General features: G+C 34.8%; 3 protein-coding genes across 3 annotated transcripts; all 3 read right to left on the bottom strand.

Moving 5' to 3' along the window:
- Window positions 1-1,278: 1,278 nt before the first annotated feature.
- Window positions 1,279-7,604, bottom strand: LOC130717464 (uncharacterized). Its single transcript, XM_057567694.1, has 7 exons — window positions 6,135-7,604; window positions 4,098-4,515; window positions 3,179-3,323; window positions 2,947-3,062; window positions 2,696-2,774; window positions 2,007-2,240; window positions 1,279-1,878 (listed from the first exon to the last, which is right to left on the bottom strand). The coding sequence occupies exons 1-7, from the start codon at window positions 7,189-7,191 to the stop codon at window positions 1,555-1,557; spliced, it is 2,373 nt and encodes a 790-aa protein (XP_057423677.1). The 5' UTR covers window positions 7,192-7,604; the 3' UTR covers window positions 1,279-1,554.
- Window positions 7,605-10,545: 2,941 nt separating this feature from the next.
- LOC130721405 (protein IQ-DOMAIN 3-like) lies at window positions 10,546-14,767 on the bottom strand. The gene is made up of 6 exons (XM_057572205.1): window positions 14,612-14,767; window positions 14,064-14,147; window positions 13,640-13,963; window positions 12,663-12,890; window positions 12,372-12,494; window positions 10,546-11,717 (listed from the first exon to the last, which is right to left on the bottom strand). The coding sequence occupies exons 2-6, from the start codon at window positions 14,130-14,132 to the stop codon at window positions 10,998-11,000; spliced, it is 1,464 nt and encodes a 487-aa protein (XP_057428188.1). The 5' UTR covers window positions 14,133-14,147; window positions 14,612-14,767; the 3' UTR covers window positions 10,546-10,997.
- Window positions 14,768-16,704: 1,937 nt separating this feature from the next.
- Window positions 16,705-17,499, bottom strand: LOC130719889 (uncharacterized). The gene has a single exon (XM_057570486.1). The coding sequence runs from the start codon at window positions 17,497-17,499 to the stop codon at window positions 16,705-16,707; it is 795 nt and encodes a 264-aa protein (XP_057426469.1).
- Window positions 17,500-17,897: the final 398 nt, after the last annotated feature.

Genomic DNA, 17,897 nt, shown 5'->3' with positions numbered 1-17,897 from the left:
CATTTGCTGTGTAGAATATCAATTCATGCTTATTCGCCATTCGCTATTTTGGATATATTTTGATAAGAGAAGTTTTCTGGAAAGCTATTAAAAGTTTTGAAATCACCAAATGAATCTGATAACAATAAGTATAATTGTATATGTTCTTACATCTATTTAAAAAAACGGTATTCTTTTTTTTTTGGCAATTTATAACGAAAAAGGATGTTCTACGTGCCATAAATAATTGTAACTCTTACACAATTAGTGGGATGATTTTGGCCTGTATTCTCCGCTCAGAGATTCTCTGTGCTCTTGTATTTTTATATTGTGACACGTTTATAATTTAATCAATATTCTAGGATGATATTTTAGTGGTTTTAACTGCTTAATACTTTTTTATCAGATGTACCAAAAAAATACTTTTTTATTAGATGATTGCATATTAGTAGTAATACATATTGTGAAATTTTTAATCAACCAAATGATTCAACAAATTAACATCAAGATTTAATGTAAACAAAATTACATATATAAATAAAAACTATCCTTTCCAAGAAAATGAGGACTGTCAGATTATAAACTTGTGATTAGTTTTATTATAATTTAACACATTAGAATTATTTAATTAAGCTAATTTAGTATAATAAAAAGTTATAGTAATTATTCAAACAAATTTTGATATTAAACTAATTAGTATAATGATTTTATTTAGTTACGCTAATTCAGTATAATAAAATGTTATAGCAATCATAATTCATTTAATATTAAAACATTTTATCCATAATTTGTAATAAAAACTATTGAACCTAGTAGAAGTGCATTGTTGTGTCATAAGAAGTTTTAAATGCAAATTTCCTGCGCCTCTGAATCCTAACTCTTGAGAAAACTTTACTTCTTCTTTTTTTTTAATTTTACTGAGGTATCCTCACAGCCAACAGCAATGAGAGTTGAGACCAATCCTCTTGGGACTTTGAGATCACATTAAGTGAGTAAGCAAAATATATCTTTCTCCATACACACCGGAAATCAAACCCTTGACTAAATGCTTTAAGAGTCCAACTATGTTGTGGTGGAAACTTAACTTCTTGACCAACAAGAATATAGAATCAGTAAGTAACATTTATAACTGATAACTACTTTTGGTTTACATGTCTGCAAACCTCATTTTGTATAATTCAATCTCCTGTAATATGATTTCCTGTAGGGAATCAGAACAATAAGTAAACTTGCAACATTTAACCTCATATCAAACTCATTCAGGTGCAAAATGGGATTCAAGATGGGATGACAATTAAATGAACCAAGAAAAGAGAAAGATTAGAGCTGAATGATGCAAAAGATTAAAATCTGTACATCAGATGAACAAATTGAACCTTTTTAGTGTGCAAGTAGAACATATTTTTTGTACTCTGCTGCTACAAATGGCAGACTCAGAAAGTAGAAAATGAACAAATGAAACAAAATGTGTATTTCAGAGCCGCATTTATCAATGGCCTTACTCATTGATTGCTGCTAGAAACTCAAAAATTCAGTTAAGACTAGGATTTAGTTTGCTTGCTGTATGAAACAACATTACTCTGAACTGACAGTCTTAGCCTCCTCATTTTTATTCATGGCCTTCCTTGCTAACTCATAACCTGCAAAGTTCATCGCACCAAGAGGAGCAATCCAAAAGAACCTTGGCACAGCCCCTTTAAACAAACCAAGGGGTCCCTCACGCCGGAGTATAGAGATAGCTATCATGGTCATCGGCACCGACCGACCCTGCGCAGTCATCATTCTAGTTTTCATGACATCAAATGGTGTCGTCACAACAGCCGCCAGGCCGCCGGATAAAGCTCCAACCGCAATTGTTTCCCAGGCCTCCAGTTCCCGTCCCAGCAGTTTTTGCACACCCTATGGCATTAACATGGCATTCAGTACAATTGAACCTTAAACAACTCTATAATGCATACAAAACTGTAAATTTGATAGACAAACTCAATACCAAGAGATAAACACACAGGATCATGGAAATCAAATACCTTCTTAGATTCAGCATAAAGCCCCATGCCAGCAACATAAAACGGAACCTCGCGACAAAGGGTAGCTCCAGTTCCACGAAAGAAACCCTTAACACCATCCTGCTCCCAAGTACCGACCAAAGCCTCGCCGACATTGTTAAAAATACCAGCCTGTAACCTCTGCTTTAACACCTCACAGGGAATCCGCACAGCTGTTCCCAAAAACGTGCTACAGAATGATGCCACGGATTGTACCTACATGAATGCTAATATGTGAAGCTTGTAGATTTTAGTAAAGTACCTACTAGGCTACTAATCAAATCCTACTGCACAACATAACAAACCTATGATCAAACACCATGTAAAAATACATTTTCAAAGGTCAATCAAAGTGGACAACCCTTTTAAGTATTGAAAAAATATAAATTGCTGAAGTAGTTAAGCCACATTGTCAATCACATTTCTCAATACTGCGATGGATTTAACTAAAACCAAACTATATACTACAAAAAGGCTGAAAAACTGATATTATGGGACAAAACAAAGGACACAAGCATAGTTAGCTAACAACTAAGGACTAAGGAGATAAGACCATTACTTTATGTTCACTGCATTCCTTGCAAAATACAAGGAACATGAGAGATAAAGGAAAGTAATCAGAAGGAGTAGCCCAAAATAATAATTAACAGCAAATAAGATTTAGTAATTACCTGAAGTTCTGGTAGTGTCGGGGCAACATTTATCATCACCAATTTACTCGCTTCAAATATCCCAGTTCGCAAGCCATGGCTGTATTTTCAAAAGCTAGCTTGAGATTGAAAGGAATATAACACTGCTCTATGTTGTTTAGGGAAAGTACTTATGAGTTATGAGGCTATACCCTTTCTTTTCTGCATAATAGTTTCAAAAGTTTCAAAAGAAAGGAAGGTGGGAGGGAAGAAATAGAGATTAAAGAAATAACCTTGAAAACTGTCCAAGAATTGCAGGGATTGACCCCCTGTATAAACCTCGTACCCCAATCTGTGGCAGCTTAGAAATTATTTCAGGAAAGGACATGGTTGATGCTTGTACTCGAGTCTAACACAGCAAATAAGAAAATGATGAGGCCATTTGAAGGAGCCAAAACATCAGACAGCTATAAGAGGAGTATGGAATCACACTATCTACTGAAATCATTAAGGTCAAGAAGTTACCTTGATTGAATCAACTGGATGAAGTAATGCACAAGATAGGGCACAAGCAAGACCACCTGCCAATGCAGATCTTAGAACACTTCCAGCAGGAAATTCAACAGGTGGTGGAACGGCAACTACAGTCGCAGCTTCAAACCAAATACTCCTGAAAGTATATCGATATAGAGGGTGAACCTAAATCATTGCATGCTGCTGGAAGTTGAGACAACGAGGAAAGTGAAGTACTAACTACATCACTGCAGCATGATCTAATCTTGTTCCATAATTCAATTTGTCCTGAACATTTGCCTTAAAAATGGATAGCAAAAAAGCAGGGATCGCATCAAAACATGGTAATTTAACACACTGAATATATTTCTAACAAATCAAATACAACAGCCAAAATATGTAATCACCCTTCAGTTTAAGGTAGCTAACAACTTCCCCGTAGAAAAATCTTTTGGGTGTTTGAGAAGATTGCATTTGAGAGAAATTGTATGAAGGTTTGGTAAAAGCAAGAAGGCCAAAACTCTGGTAATGTGCAGTTATGAAATTCTTGGGTGCATATGGTCGAAATTAAATGCACACACATTTTAAAGGGTGCTCTTTGCTGGAGGAATTGGTTTATGACTTCTCTATGGTTTGTTTTACTTATGTCTGCTTAATGTCCCTTCTTTTTTATTTTCTATTTTGAAGGATGTCTTATCATCCCCCAGCTTATTTGCTCTCTTTTCGCTGTGTTAAAATTTACTTTTGTATCATTAAACAAATTGTGATGTCATTGTCTACTATAAGCAAAGTTGAACAGCTAATTCACTGAAAGATATTAAGACAACCAGATACCTGATAAGCACAACATCTTGACAAGACAGTACTAGCACTTATTAGACTTGTATCTAATATATGGGAAAAATCAATCAAATGATCATGGCTATCTTACCTAGGATCCTCTTGAAGACGATCTGAGGGAAGCAGAAGCATGAAATTGCGGAAATGCCCATATGAAATAGACTCTTCTGTGTCTGCATTCAGAAATCGCATCATAGCAACAGCATTGTCTTCATTTGAAGGCAATCCTGCGTTCTTAAGTGATTCCAATATTTCACTCTTCTTCAGAGTCCCTGACTTGCTTAGACACAGTGAAGTATATGCACGAAGAATAGTTGGCTCCTTCTGTTCCATTAATGATAAAAATTGTCTCCAGCCAAATGACCTAGAAAATAAGTGACTTTTAGTACGGCTCATAAATTCTTTAGCATATCTTCGTGGCAGCTTTCTCTGTCGCATTGCCATTTCTAAATCTTCCAGAGTTACTTGGCCATCCCCATCTCTATCCAGCTCCTCAAAGAACCTCTTTCCTGTATGATAATAAAAGTGAAAAGGACGCATGAACTAATCATTCCAGAAAACAAAGAACATATGCAACACATAAACAGAAAATCTTAACAAAATATTGGAAGAAAATATGTCAAACAGATCAGTTAATGATATCTTACAATAGTATCAAGTATCAACTATCAAGTATAATATATATTCCGTGTCAGAAAGTATAAGACCACATACATTGCAAAAAAAGTTGTTTATCGCATGAGAAATATCTTCTGATTAAATAGTAACAAATGATTACTAATTGCAATGTTGATCATGCATGGGTTAGGTGCACAATGTCTAAATACTAATCCAGGAAAAAATTCTTTTGTTTCCTTTCTTCTTATTTTCTTAGTTGAATTGTTTGTTCACTGATGTAATATTAAACCATGGAACTTAGCTCCATATAGCTTCTCGAGATTAATTGGAAACATCATGATTTCTACGTCTCAACATCGGAGGCTAAAATATTTCAGAAGTGTTTAAGGGGACATGTCCCTTTTTTTATCATGCCAAGAGCACACTGTTCAATTATGGCTTCCATGCAGGGGGTCGAGCGTTCAAAAGTGCCATTCAAATTTAACCAGATCAAACAAATAGCTGTAAAAGCTGAAAATACAGAACAATTTTCAAATTGCACTACATGCATTAAGAATACATAAATTGCAAGATAGGTTATCCAACTCACAAGGCAACATTGAGATAATCACGAAACATATAATCAGGAATATGAGCTCTAACACAAATATGTTTACATGTAGGTTTTATAATAGAATAACACCTAGTGCTCTCTTAACGCTTTCACACTTCTATTTAACCTTTTGCTCTCTTAACACCTGAGCAACCTTTTAGGAGTGTTTTTCAATGATACAAAATCAAGATATATTTAAAGAAAGGTTTTGAGTGTGTTTGTATTAAAATTGAGATAAAAGTAAAAGTCTTTTAATGAGTATTCCGGAGGCAATCAGGCTTTTTCTCTTCTTTTTGTCATTATCAGAAATAAATATTAATGGTAATTTGCTTTTTGTACTGTCAACCCAGGGCATTCATATTTTTTCATTCTTCTCACCCCTAAATAGCCTAACTAATCTTGAGAGATCAATTTTCAATCTTCCAGCAATTTCCAGCAACGAGATTCCAAGAACGAAGCCATTTATTTCTAATCATTCCCACAAAACAAAACTTTACCCTCAGGAAATTAAAGCCTTGCATTGGGCAGAGAAACTAACCTACATCACTGTTTACTCATTGTATATTATACCCATACCTCCTGGATTACAAACTATGAGCTAATTGCCAGTATCCTCCCATGCATCCCCAAATTCATAGGTCAGATCCTTTAGCCCTTTAAAGTGTACCACTACTTGCTTAGACAGATTCCTCCCATACAGGCAGGCAAATTCATAGGTCAGATCCTTTAGCCCTTTAAAGTGTACCAACATATTATATCCTATGTACTGGTGTATACTAATAAATGCATCAACAAATCACAATTTTAAATGATAAAAGTACACTGATTCTATGTTTTACTAATCAATAAACCAAGTTACTAAGAAGAGTTCTATGCAAGCAAAGTTTAATTTTCCCCATCCTATGTAAGATGCCATACCTTCAGCCTCTGTGTATCTAAAGAAATCTTGAACAGAGAATAGTTTCTTCTTATCAGGATGGTCTTTAGAAGTTTTCCCCAGCTGCGGTAGCATCTCAACCAATTCTGTGAATGAGACCGTGGAAATTGTAGTCTTTAGACGTTCCACATTTGACAAAGGAATACTGAATATGTTAGAGGCAACCTTCTGTGGAGAAATTCCTCCCTTATTGTCTTCCTTATTTTCACCATTACCACTATTATCTCCCCCCTCATTTGGTAGAGCGCTTTCTTCTTTAGTTGCACTTGATGGCACACCACCCACCTTTGCAAAATTTAAATTCCCCAAGAACCTACTAACATCTACTCTATGCCCTTCCAAGAAACTTGTGAATGCATTCACATGACCAGAATGAGTTGAACAAGGCTTCTCACAGCCAAGGTCATTTACTTGCACCCCATTATCAAGACTCTGAAGAGCATGAGACAAATTATCAAAGACAAAGCCAATAAGGAATTCAGGTGAAACATGCTTTCCATCCTTCTTTCTCACAACCTTCTCCCTAACTGTCCTAACAAACTGACCCTTGGACTCATTATGCTTCAACTCACATGATGAAACACTAGGCTTCATGCATGAACACAACTTATCTTCATCCCCCACTTTCTGAAACCTCTTCCTCCCAGATTTGAAAGGATGTGGCAAAGACTGAAGAAACCCATTAACCAACATAGACCATGTAACAGCAAACTGCAAGCAATTACTACAAGAAGACACATCATCCTCACACACTTCAGCTGCTCTATTCTGTGAAAACATACCAAAGAAAGCCTTGAAAGAAACCTTCATAGACAACCCTTTCTTCTGCTTCTTGACATCACAGATCTGAAACTCACCACCATCTCTCACCTGAGCAATCAAACAAACACCATTCCCCTTGTTCTTCACCCCTGCCAACAAACAATGCTCAAGATCCTTCGCCGCCTTACGAAAACCCACTTCCAAAGGCGACAGCGAATCCTTCATCCCTTGAATGGAATTGAAGAAACTCTCAACTGGGTCGTTAGCAGACATCATTTCCGACCAACCCTTTTGAAAAGTCTCAGTCTTTTTCACACAGAAAAAAACACTAGAAAAAACGAAAAAAAAAAAAGATTGGTTTCAATATCAGATTGCAATGAAAATGGGATTGAAAGAGATGAACCAGTGGAGCTTAGAAATGGAAAAGAATCCATCTTTGAGTAAACAGAAGCGATGAGAATTGATATTGAGCATTTTGAATCAAGATTAGCTTCATGTTTGTGAGTGAAAAAGATTGGTTTTTGGCTTGTGGGGTGCGGAGGAAAAGAGTGAAGAAGAATCAATGGAGGATTTGGATAAGATTTGGAAGAGATAAGGAGCGTTAAGCGGTGGTTTTGGACAGAGTTTGTGTGAAGAGACCGATATGGATGGCAGAGGAAGATGAAGAGCAACACCAAAACGGAGAAAGAGAGAAAAAGAAAAAAATTAATTAGCAATTTATATTTATATTTATTTTTTATTTTTTCATGTTTTTAATTATCAGAAAAAATAAAAACTTTTTAGAAATGCATTTATCATACGAGTCTATCATATTCAGAAATAAAATTCTGTTGAATTGTGTAAATTATGTTTAACTTGTGTTTTTTGTTTTTATGCATGGCTTTGCAATAAAATATTCTTATGTGTATTTCACTATTTCCTGATTTTTATTTCTGAAATGTTTTCTGCTTTTGTACAAGAAAACTTTAGATATAATTGATGTAAGAAATGGAATCTTTTTAATATATTTTACTAAGAAATTATTTGTTTTTTTTTTACATCTATATGTTTTTAATTATGAGGCATAAAAATAATGAACTCATATGGGATAAGGCAATGACTAGACGATTACTATGCATAATTAATTAGTAGATAGTTGTATGATTTTTAAAAATTTAATTCAATGTTGAATCTCTAGACGATAACTATGCTTTTGAATCTTGATGGGATTAATCACATAAATTTGGGTAGTGAGGGAAAAATAGTAAATAATATAAAAGGCACCTAAATATTTATCCTGTAATAAATTTGATGATTTCAAAGAAGTATATTTTTCTTGTTTTGGATATTGGATAATGGATAATGGATATAGTAGCTGACGCGAGGCCATGTAGGACACTGCAGGTAGGTGCAGGGTCTTTGCCCTTCTTGTTATTCACGATACCATTATTAAAAATCAAGCAGTATAATCAGGTCTAACATTTATTTATATAACATTTAAATTCAAAAGGTAACGCTTATCCAACAATTACAAGCTTCCAGCCATGAGGTGTGTCATGATAATTTTTCATTTCATCTCTTAATCATAATCTCATTAGATTAGGAGTTTAATTTTTATCTATAAAAATAAAATACATTTTGTAACTAATTGTTTATCATTTAAGCTGCGAGTGGATAAGTTATGATTGTTGGGGTGATACCTAGTATCAATAAAAAACAACACAAATTTGTATTTTTTGATATTGAGGACGGAGGAAACTATCAAATGAATGAACATGCATACCAAACAGCACAAGTTGCTTGGTCGTTTTGTCCCAATTTTGATTATATATATGAGACATTGAGTTGGGGAGGTTTTATAATGGATATGTTGATGCCAAGTGGCCATTTATTTGCCAATAGTCATCATACACTTAAGTTTTAAATGGCCTACAAGTTTTCTGGATGCAGCTAACCGGGCATTCTATCCCTTGGGAGCTTTCTAAGGTTGTATATGGGTGAAATCCTTTAAATTTCTGAATTTAAAATACAGATTTTTTTTAATTTGTCTGGATTTAAAATATGGAAGTTGTGCCTGTGAATAGGATCAAAAAGTTATCTACGGACTTCTCTGTTTTTTTTTTTTTCGTGGGTAAGGATGGTTTGCCAATCAGCCTTTTTTATCTATGAATGTTATGTGGCCTCATTAACCATCAATAATCTAACTGAGTCCACAATCAAAGTGGGCATTGTCACCCACAATTAATGTGCGTTTCTTTCAGTTTTTTTTAAGAAAAATCATTTTTACTTAAATAATTGTTTTTATTTCAGTTTTTTGATAAATTATTATTTTTTTGAAAGTAATAATTTCATTAAAAAAACTTAAAGCAGATTAATATGGAAAAGATACTTTAGTTACTTATCCAAAAAATCTATTATGATAGATGTGCGATAAAATTTAAAAAAAAAAATGTAATTTTAGTGCTTTAATTTATTAGCTTATGAACTTCAAGTGATGTGTCTAGGATGATTTGATTTGAGTTGAGTTACTACGGCCATAAGGTGTATAGCCTTCTGTATCAACACCTTATTCATGTCCTATGGAATAGAAGAAATATAAACGCATGCAATTTCTTGTTCGGTCTACTCTTTTTTGTACGCGGGTATTCACTACACCATAAATTAGCGCGCACAACATACTCAGATTGGAATACTAAATAAATTTACTTTTGAGAAAAGTAATACAATTTCTAAAATTTCTTTGAGCCAATAGGTTTATAAAAGAAAAACCTTTGAGGCAATGGATTTGGAACATTTTGTATGTTTTTCTGGTAACAATTGAAAACTAATTGAAGAAAATAAATAAATAAAAACTACAATAGTAAGTCTTGGCACAAAAGCAGATTTACAAAGGAAGGCAAAAACTTCCAAAACTGTAATTGAGTTGCATCTTGAGATGCCTTTCAAGTCAAAGCACCAATAACCATGTTTTTCTCACGAGGGATATGTACAATAGTGACTTGTCATCCCCAATCCAATTAACATGCCTCTAAATCAAAATGTTGTTTGGTGATATGACAAAAATCAAAAGTGGCTTGGCTAGGGTTAATAATAAAAGAGAAATATTACCAACTCTCACTTTCACACCCTCATTTGAACATTCTCCTTTTTATTAGTTAAAACAACAACATTGACTAAATTAACTCATTTTCTGAATTTGAGAGTTTTAAGTAGAATAATAGTGATTAGTAGAATTGATTGTAAAAATTAAAAATTCAAAAGACTAAAATCTACTCCAAAATTCATTAAAGGACTAAAATCACACATAACTCAAACTAGAAGGATAAAAATGCAATTAGGTCTTATAAAAATATAATAAATATGTCAACCTTTAATTTTCTTACAACAAGGTATCGACTTCCAAACTCATAAATGGTAAAACTCTCACTAGAAAAGAGAGTAATATTATGAATGTTATCGACTCCAACAATAATTTGTAAATATTTCTATCAAGTGAATTATAATTTATAAGGATGGAGTGTATTTTTTAAACTCATTATCGGTTCTATTCCAACTTGAATATGGGTTTGGGGCACACGTTTTGTTAGAAGAGGTGCAGGATTACTAATTACTGTCTTCTATTTTGGTGTGTGTGTCTCACAAACCTTAAAATTAACAAAACAGTTTGTAGTGTAAATTTGCTGAGTACTTGGAATGTGTCTTACATTCTTAATTTGATCAGTTAGGATCGGTTTCCTAATTGGTGCTGAACATAGTGAACGGAATCTATCAAACACCATCATGGCCTAAACATGGTCTAGAAAACAATTTACAATGATAATTACAAATATAAATACCATAATCAAGTACAAGATTACATCAAAAAAATGAAAAAGACATATATTTTCGTAAAACTATTATCAGCCCCATGGCCAACTGTATGAATAAAATGAGATCACTGATTAGCCAAAGTTTTTTATTCTACCTTCCTCCCCATGGCACCAACCTCAGGGCTTCTGAAGAATGAGTTAGTTGATAGAAAGGCATATATTTTCATGAATTCTATTCTACATGGAACTTGTGCACCACCTCTACCTGCTCTCTCCATTTTCCACTTTCACTTTCTATTCAGGGATGGTGTTGGCAGCAACATTCTTATTGGAAACCCCCTTAGTTGAAACAGAAAGCCTTCTTGCATTGGATGGAGAATCTGGGAAAGAAAGCCTCTTCTTTGCAGAAACAGAACCTCCCTTTTCAGGTGTTGTTGTTGTTCCATTGTTTCTTAGCACCCCAGATGGACTTTGCAGTTGCACTTTGGAGGACCTGGCCTTTGCAACAACCTTTGTGGATGTTGCTGTAGTAGTGTGAGTTGGAGGTGCTGGTGAGCTTGCAAGGCTCTCATCATCTCTCTCTGGAGATCCTGCAATGCTATGCCTCCGGTCGACGCTCTCCGAGTTCTTGTTGAATATGTTTCCTGAGTCACCATTGCCACCCCATGAATTAACCTTGGGGCTTGATGATGCCTTTGTTTTCCCATTAGATGGGGGCTTTGAAGCTAAAGGGGAATTGTGACCGCGAGGCCGAGTTGCTTTTTGAGCAGGTGAAGGTGAGTTCTTAGGTTCTTGATTCTGATCTCTGAGAGAGTACAATTTGGTGATTTCCCCAACTGACATGGTGTGGCTTGCAGCACTCTTTCCAGATGCATGATTGTTTTGGTTCATGGTGGTTTGGCCCTCCCATGGCCTTGCAGCCATCCATCTCTCAAGCCAATTCCAGCCCCAGTGGGGATTGTTTGGATCCATGAATGTGGCATTTGTGGATTTTGAAGAGTTCCTCCATGTTTGCTGTTGGACAATGTCATGGGTTATCTTAGGTTAGAAATACAAAACCATTCATTTATCTTCACCTAATAGCTTAAGCTTTTGAAATAGTTGATTTATGACATAGTATCTGAGTCCCTGTGACTAAATAGTCTAGAGTTTAATTCTTGTTGTCCTCATTATTCTAAGTTGAATCTAACCACATGATAGGTGATCATTTAAGCTTTTGGGATAATTAGTTATGAGAATCCACAGGAAATCTTAATGTTTACCAGAAACATTGGTCCTACCAACATGCACAAAACAAATAGATGCATAGACTAATAGAATACAAGTCTATGCTTGCATTTTCACTATGTTTTCCTGTTTTGATTTAGAGCAAAACACTACATTAATGCCTTTATTAGTGTATAAGCTAATATGTTTTGTTTTACACTTTCAAATACCACCCAATTCAAGGTTGGAACAGTAGCATGTTAGCCTGACATTAACAAGCTCATCTGATTGTATAGCATGTATGTGTTGTCACCAAGTACATAAAAGTATGACCAATTGACTGGTGTAGGAGTAGGACAATCAAAATGAACTTATTTATGCATAGGCTGAATCCAGAATTTGTTTTTCTCTGTTCCATTAAACTCCAAAATACAAAAATCTATAAAAGAGGTAGTTTCCTACCTGATGTGTTGATGCATAGGCCAAAGCCTTTTCTCTTCTCATAGCAGCCACTTGCCTGTTCAACAATTTTTCTTTGATTTGCTCCTTTGATTTTGAGCTATCATCCCATTTTTCTACAGGCCGCTGCAAAAAGTAGTATTGATCATACATTATTTATTTTAAGTCTTTGCTTTAAGAAGACACATTCATATTAATTACTTACAGAAACCAAAACCAGAAATAACTAACAATTGTCATAATTTGTATATGCAAATCTCATTGAAGCATGTCAAATACTCATCATTTACTTACAGCAGGTTGAGACTTGTCAAGTTCCTTATCACGTTTCTGCTGAAGTTGCCGCTGAAAAGATTGGTTCTCCTCGGACATTCTGATCTTCCGTGCATTAACCTGAGTCTGAACTCTTGAAAGAGTTTGCATGCATTGCAAGGTAGTAGCTGCTTGCCGTTGAACTGATTGCCCTTGCACTAATGTTTTCAACCTGGACAAACCTCTCAATGCACGCAATGATCTTCTTGCCTGAAAGAAAGCCCCAAAACAATCACTGTCATACACAAGAATATGGTTGATGCAGCCACAATTAAGGTCGCGATACAAAAAACTTAATGTTGCAGCCACAATTGTAATTGTGTACTACAACTTGAAACCATGATTGTACATGAAAGTAACTAAAACATGTCTGGTTCCGTTTGCAAGGCTTAGAATTGGTTCCCCACTATCATAATCAAATTTTGGTGTTTGAATGTATCATTTCAGACATGTTCTAGGTCCAAAGTCAATTCTGAGATGAAGCTAGAAATCCTAGCTTCTGCCCTGAGTGGGATTTCACAAATGGATTTACAATATTACTCATTATTTTTCTCATGAATATACTCTAAGCATGTTTGGAAATCCTCTTACTGTTGATTCTAAAATCAGAACCAATTATGTAAAGAAGATTTTGTGAGTAGTTTCTGGATTTCAGAATTGATTTTGACGAAAGATAAGCCAATACAAACATGCTATCAATCATAAATCACCTCACTTTAATCATAGCCAGTTTTACCAAAAATCAATTCTAAGAATGCTGATCTAAACAAATGATTTTGCAAATACTGCCTGTACTACAGCTACTGCTTGAATCAAGTCCAATATAATATGAAAGTATCAATTCTTTTTTTGCAGATAACCATGAAACTATAAAGTGTATTGGAGAACATTTTATGTGTGATTAATTAGGCTTATGTAACTAGCATTGCCTGCAAATGAATATGATGACAAGTACATACCCGATATCCACGAAATGCAGTCTGAATCTTGATAGCTGCTATTTCTTCATTGGTTTTTCCAGGGTAACGAGACGCGTTATTGAGACGAGCAACCTCTGCAGCAGCAGCAACTGCAGCCCCCGCGGCAACCGCAGTGGCCAAAACCAAGGAGAAAGCTTGCTTGCTCTGTTCATTCTCTGCCTCATCAGGTTTTGGTTTCACATCTTTTCTAGGTGGAAGAGAGGGACAAACAACAGCAACTACTGCTCCTTCAGAAGCCCGTTCAGGGTCCTCAGATTGGTGGTGGTGCCCAAAACATGCTAACTTTGATTTATGATGATGTTTCTGTTTGTTCATGAACAAAAAAACAAACATTGCTTGAGCAGTGATGCAAAAGAAAACATGATTGTTCTTCTATTATGATTATGATTATGATTATTCAAACCTGATCTTTTCTGGAATCAGAAATGAAAACTTTCTTCACAGAAGAAAACCAACTTCCTTTCCTCCCCATGTGCAGCTCCTTTATCTTGATGAAAAAAGAAAGAGATTTTCAATGAATATTCCAAATAACAAGCCAAATAACATATGAATAGAACAACAAAAAGGGATGAACAAATGTTGTGTTAAAAGCAATTTCATGCATGGAGTGGTGGAATTGAAAATTGTGCAATGCAATGAAATATTTTGGCTTTCATTTGTGCAATGCAATGAAATGAACAAATATTGAGGAGAAACTCAGAAAAGAGAAATCAAAATGCCATTAAAACCAGTCAAAGGTACAAGTTTTGAACACCAATTTCCAAAAGAAAACTATTCTAGTACTAATAATGCAATGGAAAATGGGGAAGAACCCACATTACATAATTCAAGGAAAAATCAAATCAAATCCACATTGGCTAATAAGAAAACTAGAAAAACATGGATCAGAAGACACAAAAAGCATTAGAAAGAGGGGTGAAATTGAAGAATTCCACGTTCTAATAAAGAGACCTTTGCATGAGAATCAGAGATCTCTGCAAATGAAGAAGGACAAGCCTTGTGAAGGAGAAGGAAAGGAGAAAAGGAGGGAAGGAGAAAGGTTCAACAATGAAACTATTACAGCAATGATTTGGTGTCAGGATGAGTGGGGGGCCTATATGGATCGTGACTTCTAAATTTAACGTTAATATATAACAACAGCGTACCCAAACTATGTAACTATGTAACAATATAACGGCCTCTTTCGCTGTCCTTTTCAGTTTTTTCCCTTCTAATTTCCTGGAAAATTCTCGGTAGCCCTCTTTTTGTAAAATAAAATCTATTCTACTACTATACAAAATTGAAAAGTATGGATAGCTAATTGTACATAGATATATGTTAAGGTATATATTAGAGGATTTCTAATGCATGCTTGCTTGATATCTTAGTCGATATCTTATTATTTCTTTCTAGCCTCAAATGCATACGATATAAGGTACTTATAATGTTATAATATGCACATTTTGCTTAAATGGTAAAATTTTATTTTATTTTTGTTAGATCTCACGATACTTCAAATATTTATATTATTTATTTCCTTTTTTTTGGTTGGGTACCACAATATCTCAACGACAAAATATATTTTAAAATTTAAGATTTTGCTTTTGTATAATGTTTTAGATCGAAGATAGACTTGAAAATATGATCTCATACCCTTCCACATCAACTTGCTCCAATACAAGAAAATTTAAGGTATAGAATCTTAAGATAAGATCTAACCCTAAGGTACTACATTGAAGATGCTTTAAGATGAGATTTTGTTTTGGGTTCTTAGCATTATACATGTGGCCCCAAAGTATCATGTAGAAATGGGTCGGACCAACACTAAATGAAGCCTAAAACAAACTTTGAAGTGAAGTTTTTTTACCTAAAAAAATATTTTTTTATCAAAACTTTTTACGTATTAGTTAGTAACAATTAATAAGGGAACTGGGGAAACCAAACGTGAGATTGTGATGGAGTTTTGTTGTTGTCGTTACCGTTTGTTCAGTTTTCCATGGAGTTTTGTTCAATTAATTAGGGAACTGGTGAAGCCAAACGTTTGTCAGGCTAGTCAAACGTGGGATGAAGTTTTGTTCTTCTTTTCGTGGGGACTATTGGGCTAGGTATTTTGAACTGAATCCTTGATTTTTATTTAAAACCTTTACAAAAAGACTACTAGACTTATCACATGAACGAGAAACATTTTTTACTTAGTAAAAAAAATTATTTTGGGGCCTAAAGCCCCTTGTTTGGACCACACATGGGCCTTGGGCTGCCTCTGAATATAAGCAACTATGCAGATTTTGCTTCAATCACGAATTTTTATTTTTACTTTTAGTTGAGTCCCACAATTTATTAATAAATAAAGTTTCTTGCGCGACCTTCTTCAATTCAATGGGCAAAAAAATATAAGAATTTATTAGCTTAAGAACTCAAAATAAGAATTGAGATGCTTTTATAACATAAAGTGCCTAACATAAATGAAAGGACTAAAAATATTTCCTTAATGTTCATTTGTTTTTCTTTTTTTAAAAATCAATATAAAGAAAAACCAATAGACATATCCGCCTAATCAATCAATAATATAATAACTACTACAAATAGGGCTGCCTCATCAGCTGCACAATCTACACAATTCTTGTCTATGAATCATTTCTGATATTAATATGATTATCATTTTCTCTCTTTGATGATTACAAAACAATAGCTAATCGACAACAACTGTCTCAGCTACCATTTCTTTTTTGCAGACGTTTCATTTCAAAAGCAGTATTCACAATTAAATCAAAGATATTTGCCTTATTTTACTTAAACTAGCAGGGTCAAATCTGGCTAGCTTCCAGAATTCCAAGCACATGTCATCTATCTTCATGATATCTGTAAAATGTGTTGTATAACTCATTGTCCCATTCCATAAGGTTAATAATTAACTCCATCATATATGGACCAATACTATTATACATAAAAATTCAAGTAAAAAACAAATAGATGTAATTCTCGTCGCACTTATCTTAAACATCATTGATCCACACACGATAAAGTTATTTATCCATCAAGTAAGTTAGACAAACTAATGCAAAAATTCACACAAAAGCAGCCTTTACTACATCATTTGCAAGCTTCCTACTACTGTGGCATCCCAAAACCAATGAAATTGATGTTAACATCTTCCACATCCCTTTGAAGCTCCTCCTCCCTTTGTTCTTCACCTCTTTCCCTTCCTCCGGAGCCGGAAACATGGACGCCGGCGCCCGCCTACTCTGCCTGTTCCTCATGTCTCGCAGCTGCATCTCAGTGGTGGACAATTTTGACATCCCAAACATGAACAAAAACCACCTAGCTTTTGTGGTGGACCTCACCAACTTCACCTTCCCCATTGAGTTGTTACCATCACTCATCACAGCCTTTGAAGTTGGTTTTGATGAAACAGAGTTTGGAAGAAACAGAGGACCTACTGAACCCTTCTGGCTATTGCTGCGTCTACCCGAGTTGCTGTTCTTCAAAGTTCTCTGGGGAACATGTTGTTGATGATGATGATCCTTGAAGGGAATGAGTTTGCCACAAAAGATTAATTCATCTGCAGTTGAAAGAGTTGATGGGGTAGTGGTGGTGAATTCTTCACTGAAGAACTCGAAGAAGTCATCAAAATCATCATCTTTGTTATTGGAGTCTGAGTTTTTGCCATCTTCTTTGGAGAGTTCAGCACCCCATTGAGCTGAAATTGATGAATTGTCACTGCTGTAAATTGGAAGGTCACAAAGGGATAGAGTTTCTTCTTCTTCATATTCATCATATGGATCATGCAGCAGAGTGCTTTCTTCATTTGAATGATCATGTCCTGCTTCTTGGTCTGAGTAATAAAACTCTTTAGCCACCATTTTCACTAGCAATGAAGTTAGATGAGAACAAAATGGAATGAGTGTGTATTTGATGTGTGAACAGAAGAATAGTTTTCATATGGAGTGTCTTGATCTATTCCCAATATATATGGGAGAGATTTCATAAAAAAAAATTAAAGTTGGAGCTATTGATGTCGATGTCTTCTAGATGAGTTGGAATAAAATAGTTAGGGAAACAAGGTAGCCAGATTTAACAGTTTATACACATCTAGAAGAGCAGGCACCGAAGGCAAAAAATGATGTCATGTCAAAAGTACTTCTAGTTCTAGATGGAAATGTATACGCTCTTGTATCAAGATTGGAAAATATAATAAATACGCAAAAAGACAAAGGAATACAAGATAAATTTAATCATGTTTACATGCATAATGCAAAAC

Source organism: Lotus japonicus, chromosome 5, assembly GCF_012489685.1.
Source record: "Lotus japonicus ecotype B-129 chromosome 5, LjGifu_v1.2".
NCBI lineage: Eukaryota > Viridiplantae > Streptophyta > Magnoliopsida > Fabales > Fabaceae > Lotus > Lotus japonicus.
The sequence above is the reverse complement of the archived record's forward strand: the minus strand, read 5'-3'. Positions and strand labels throughout refer to the sequence as shown.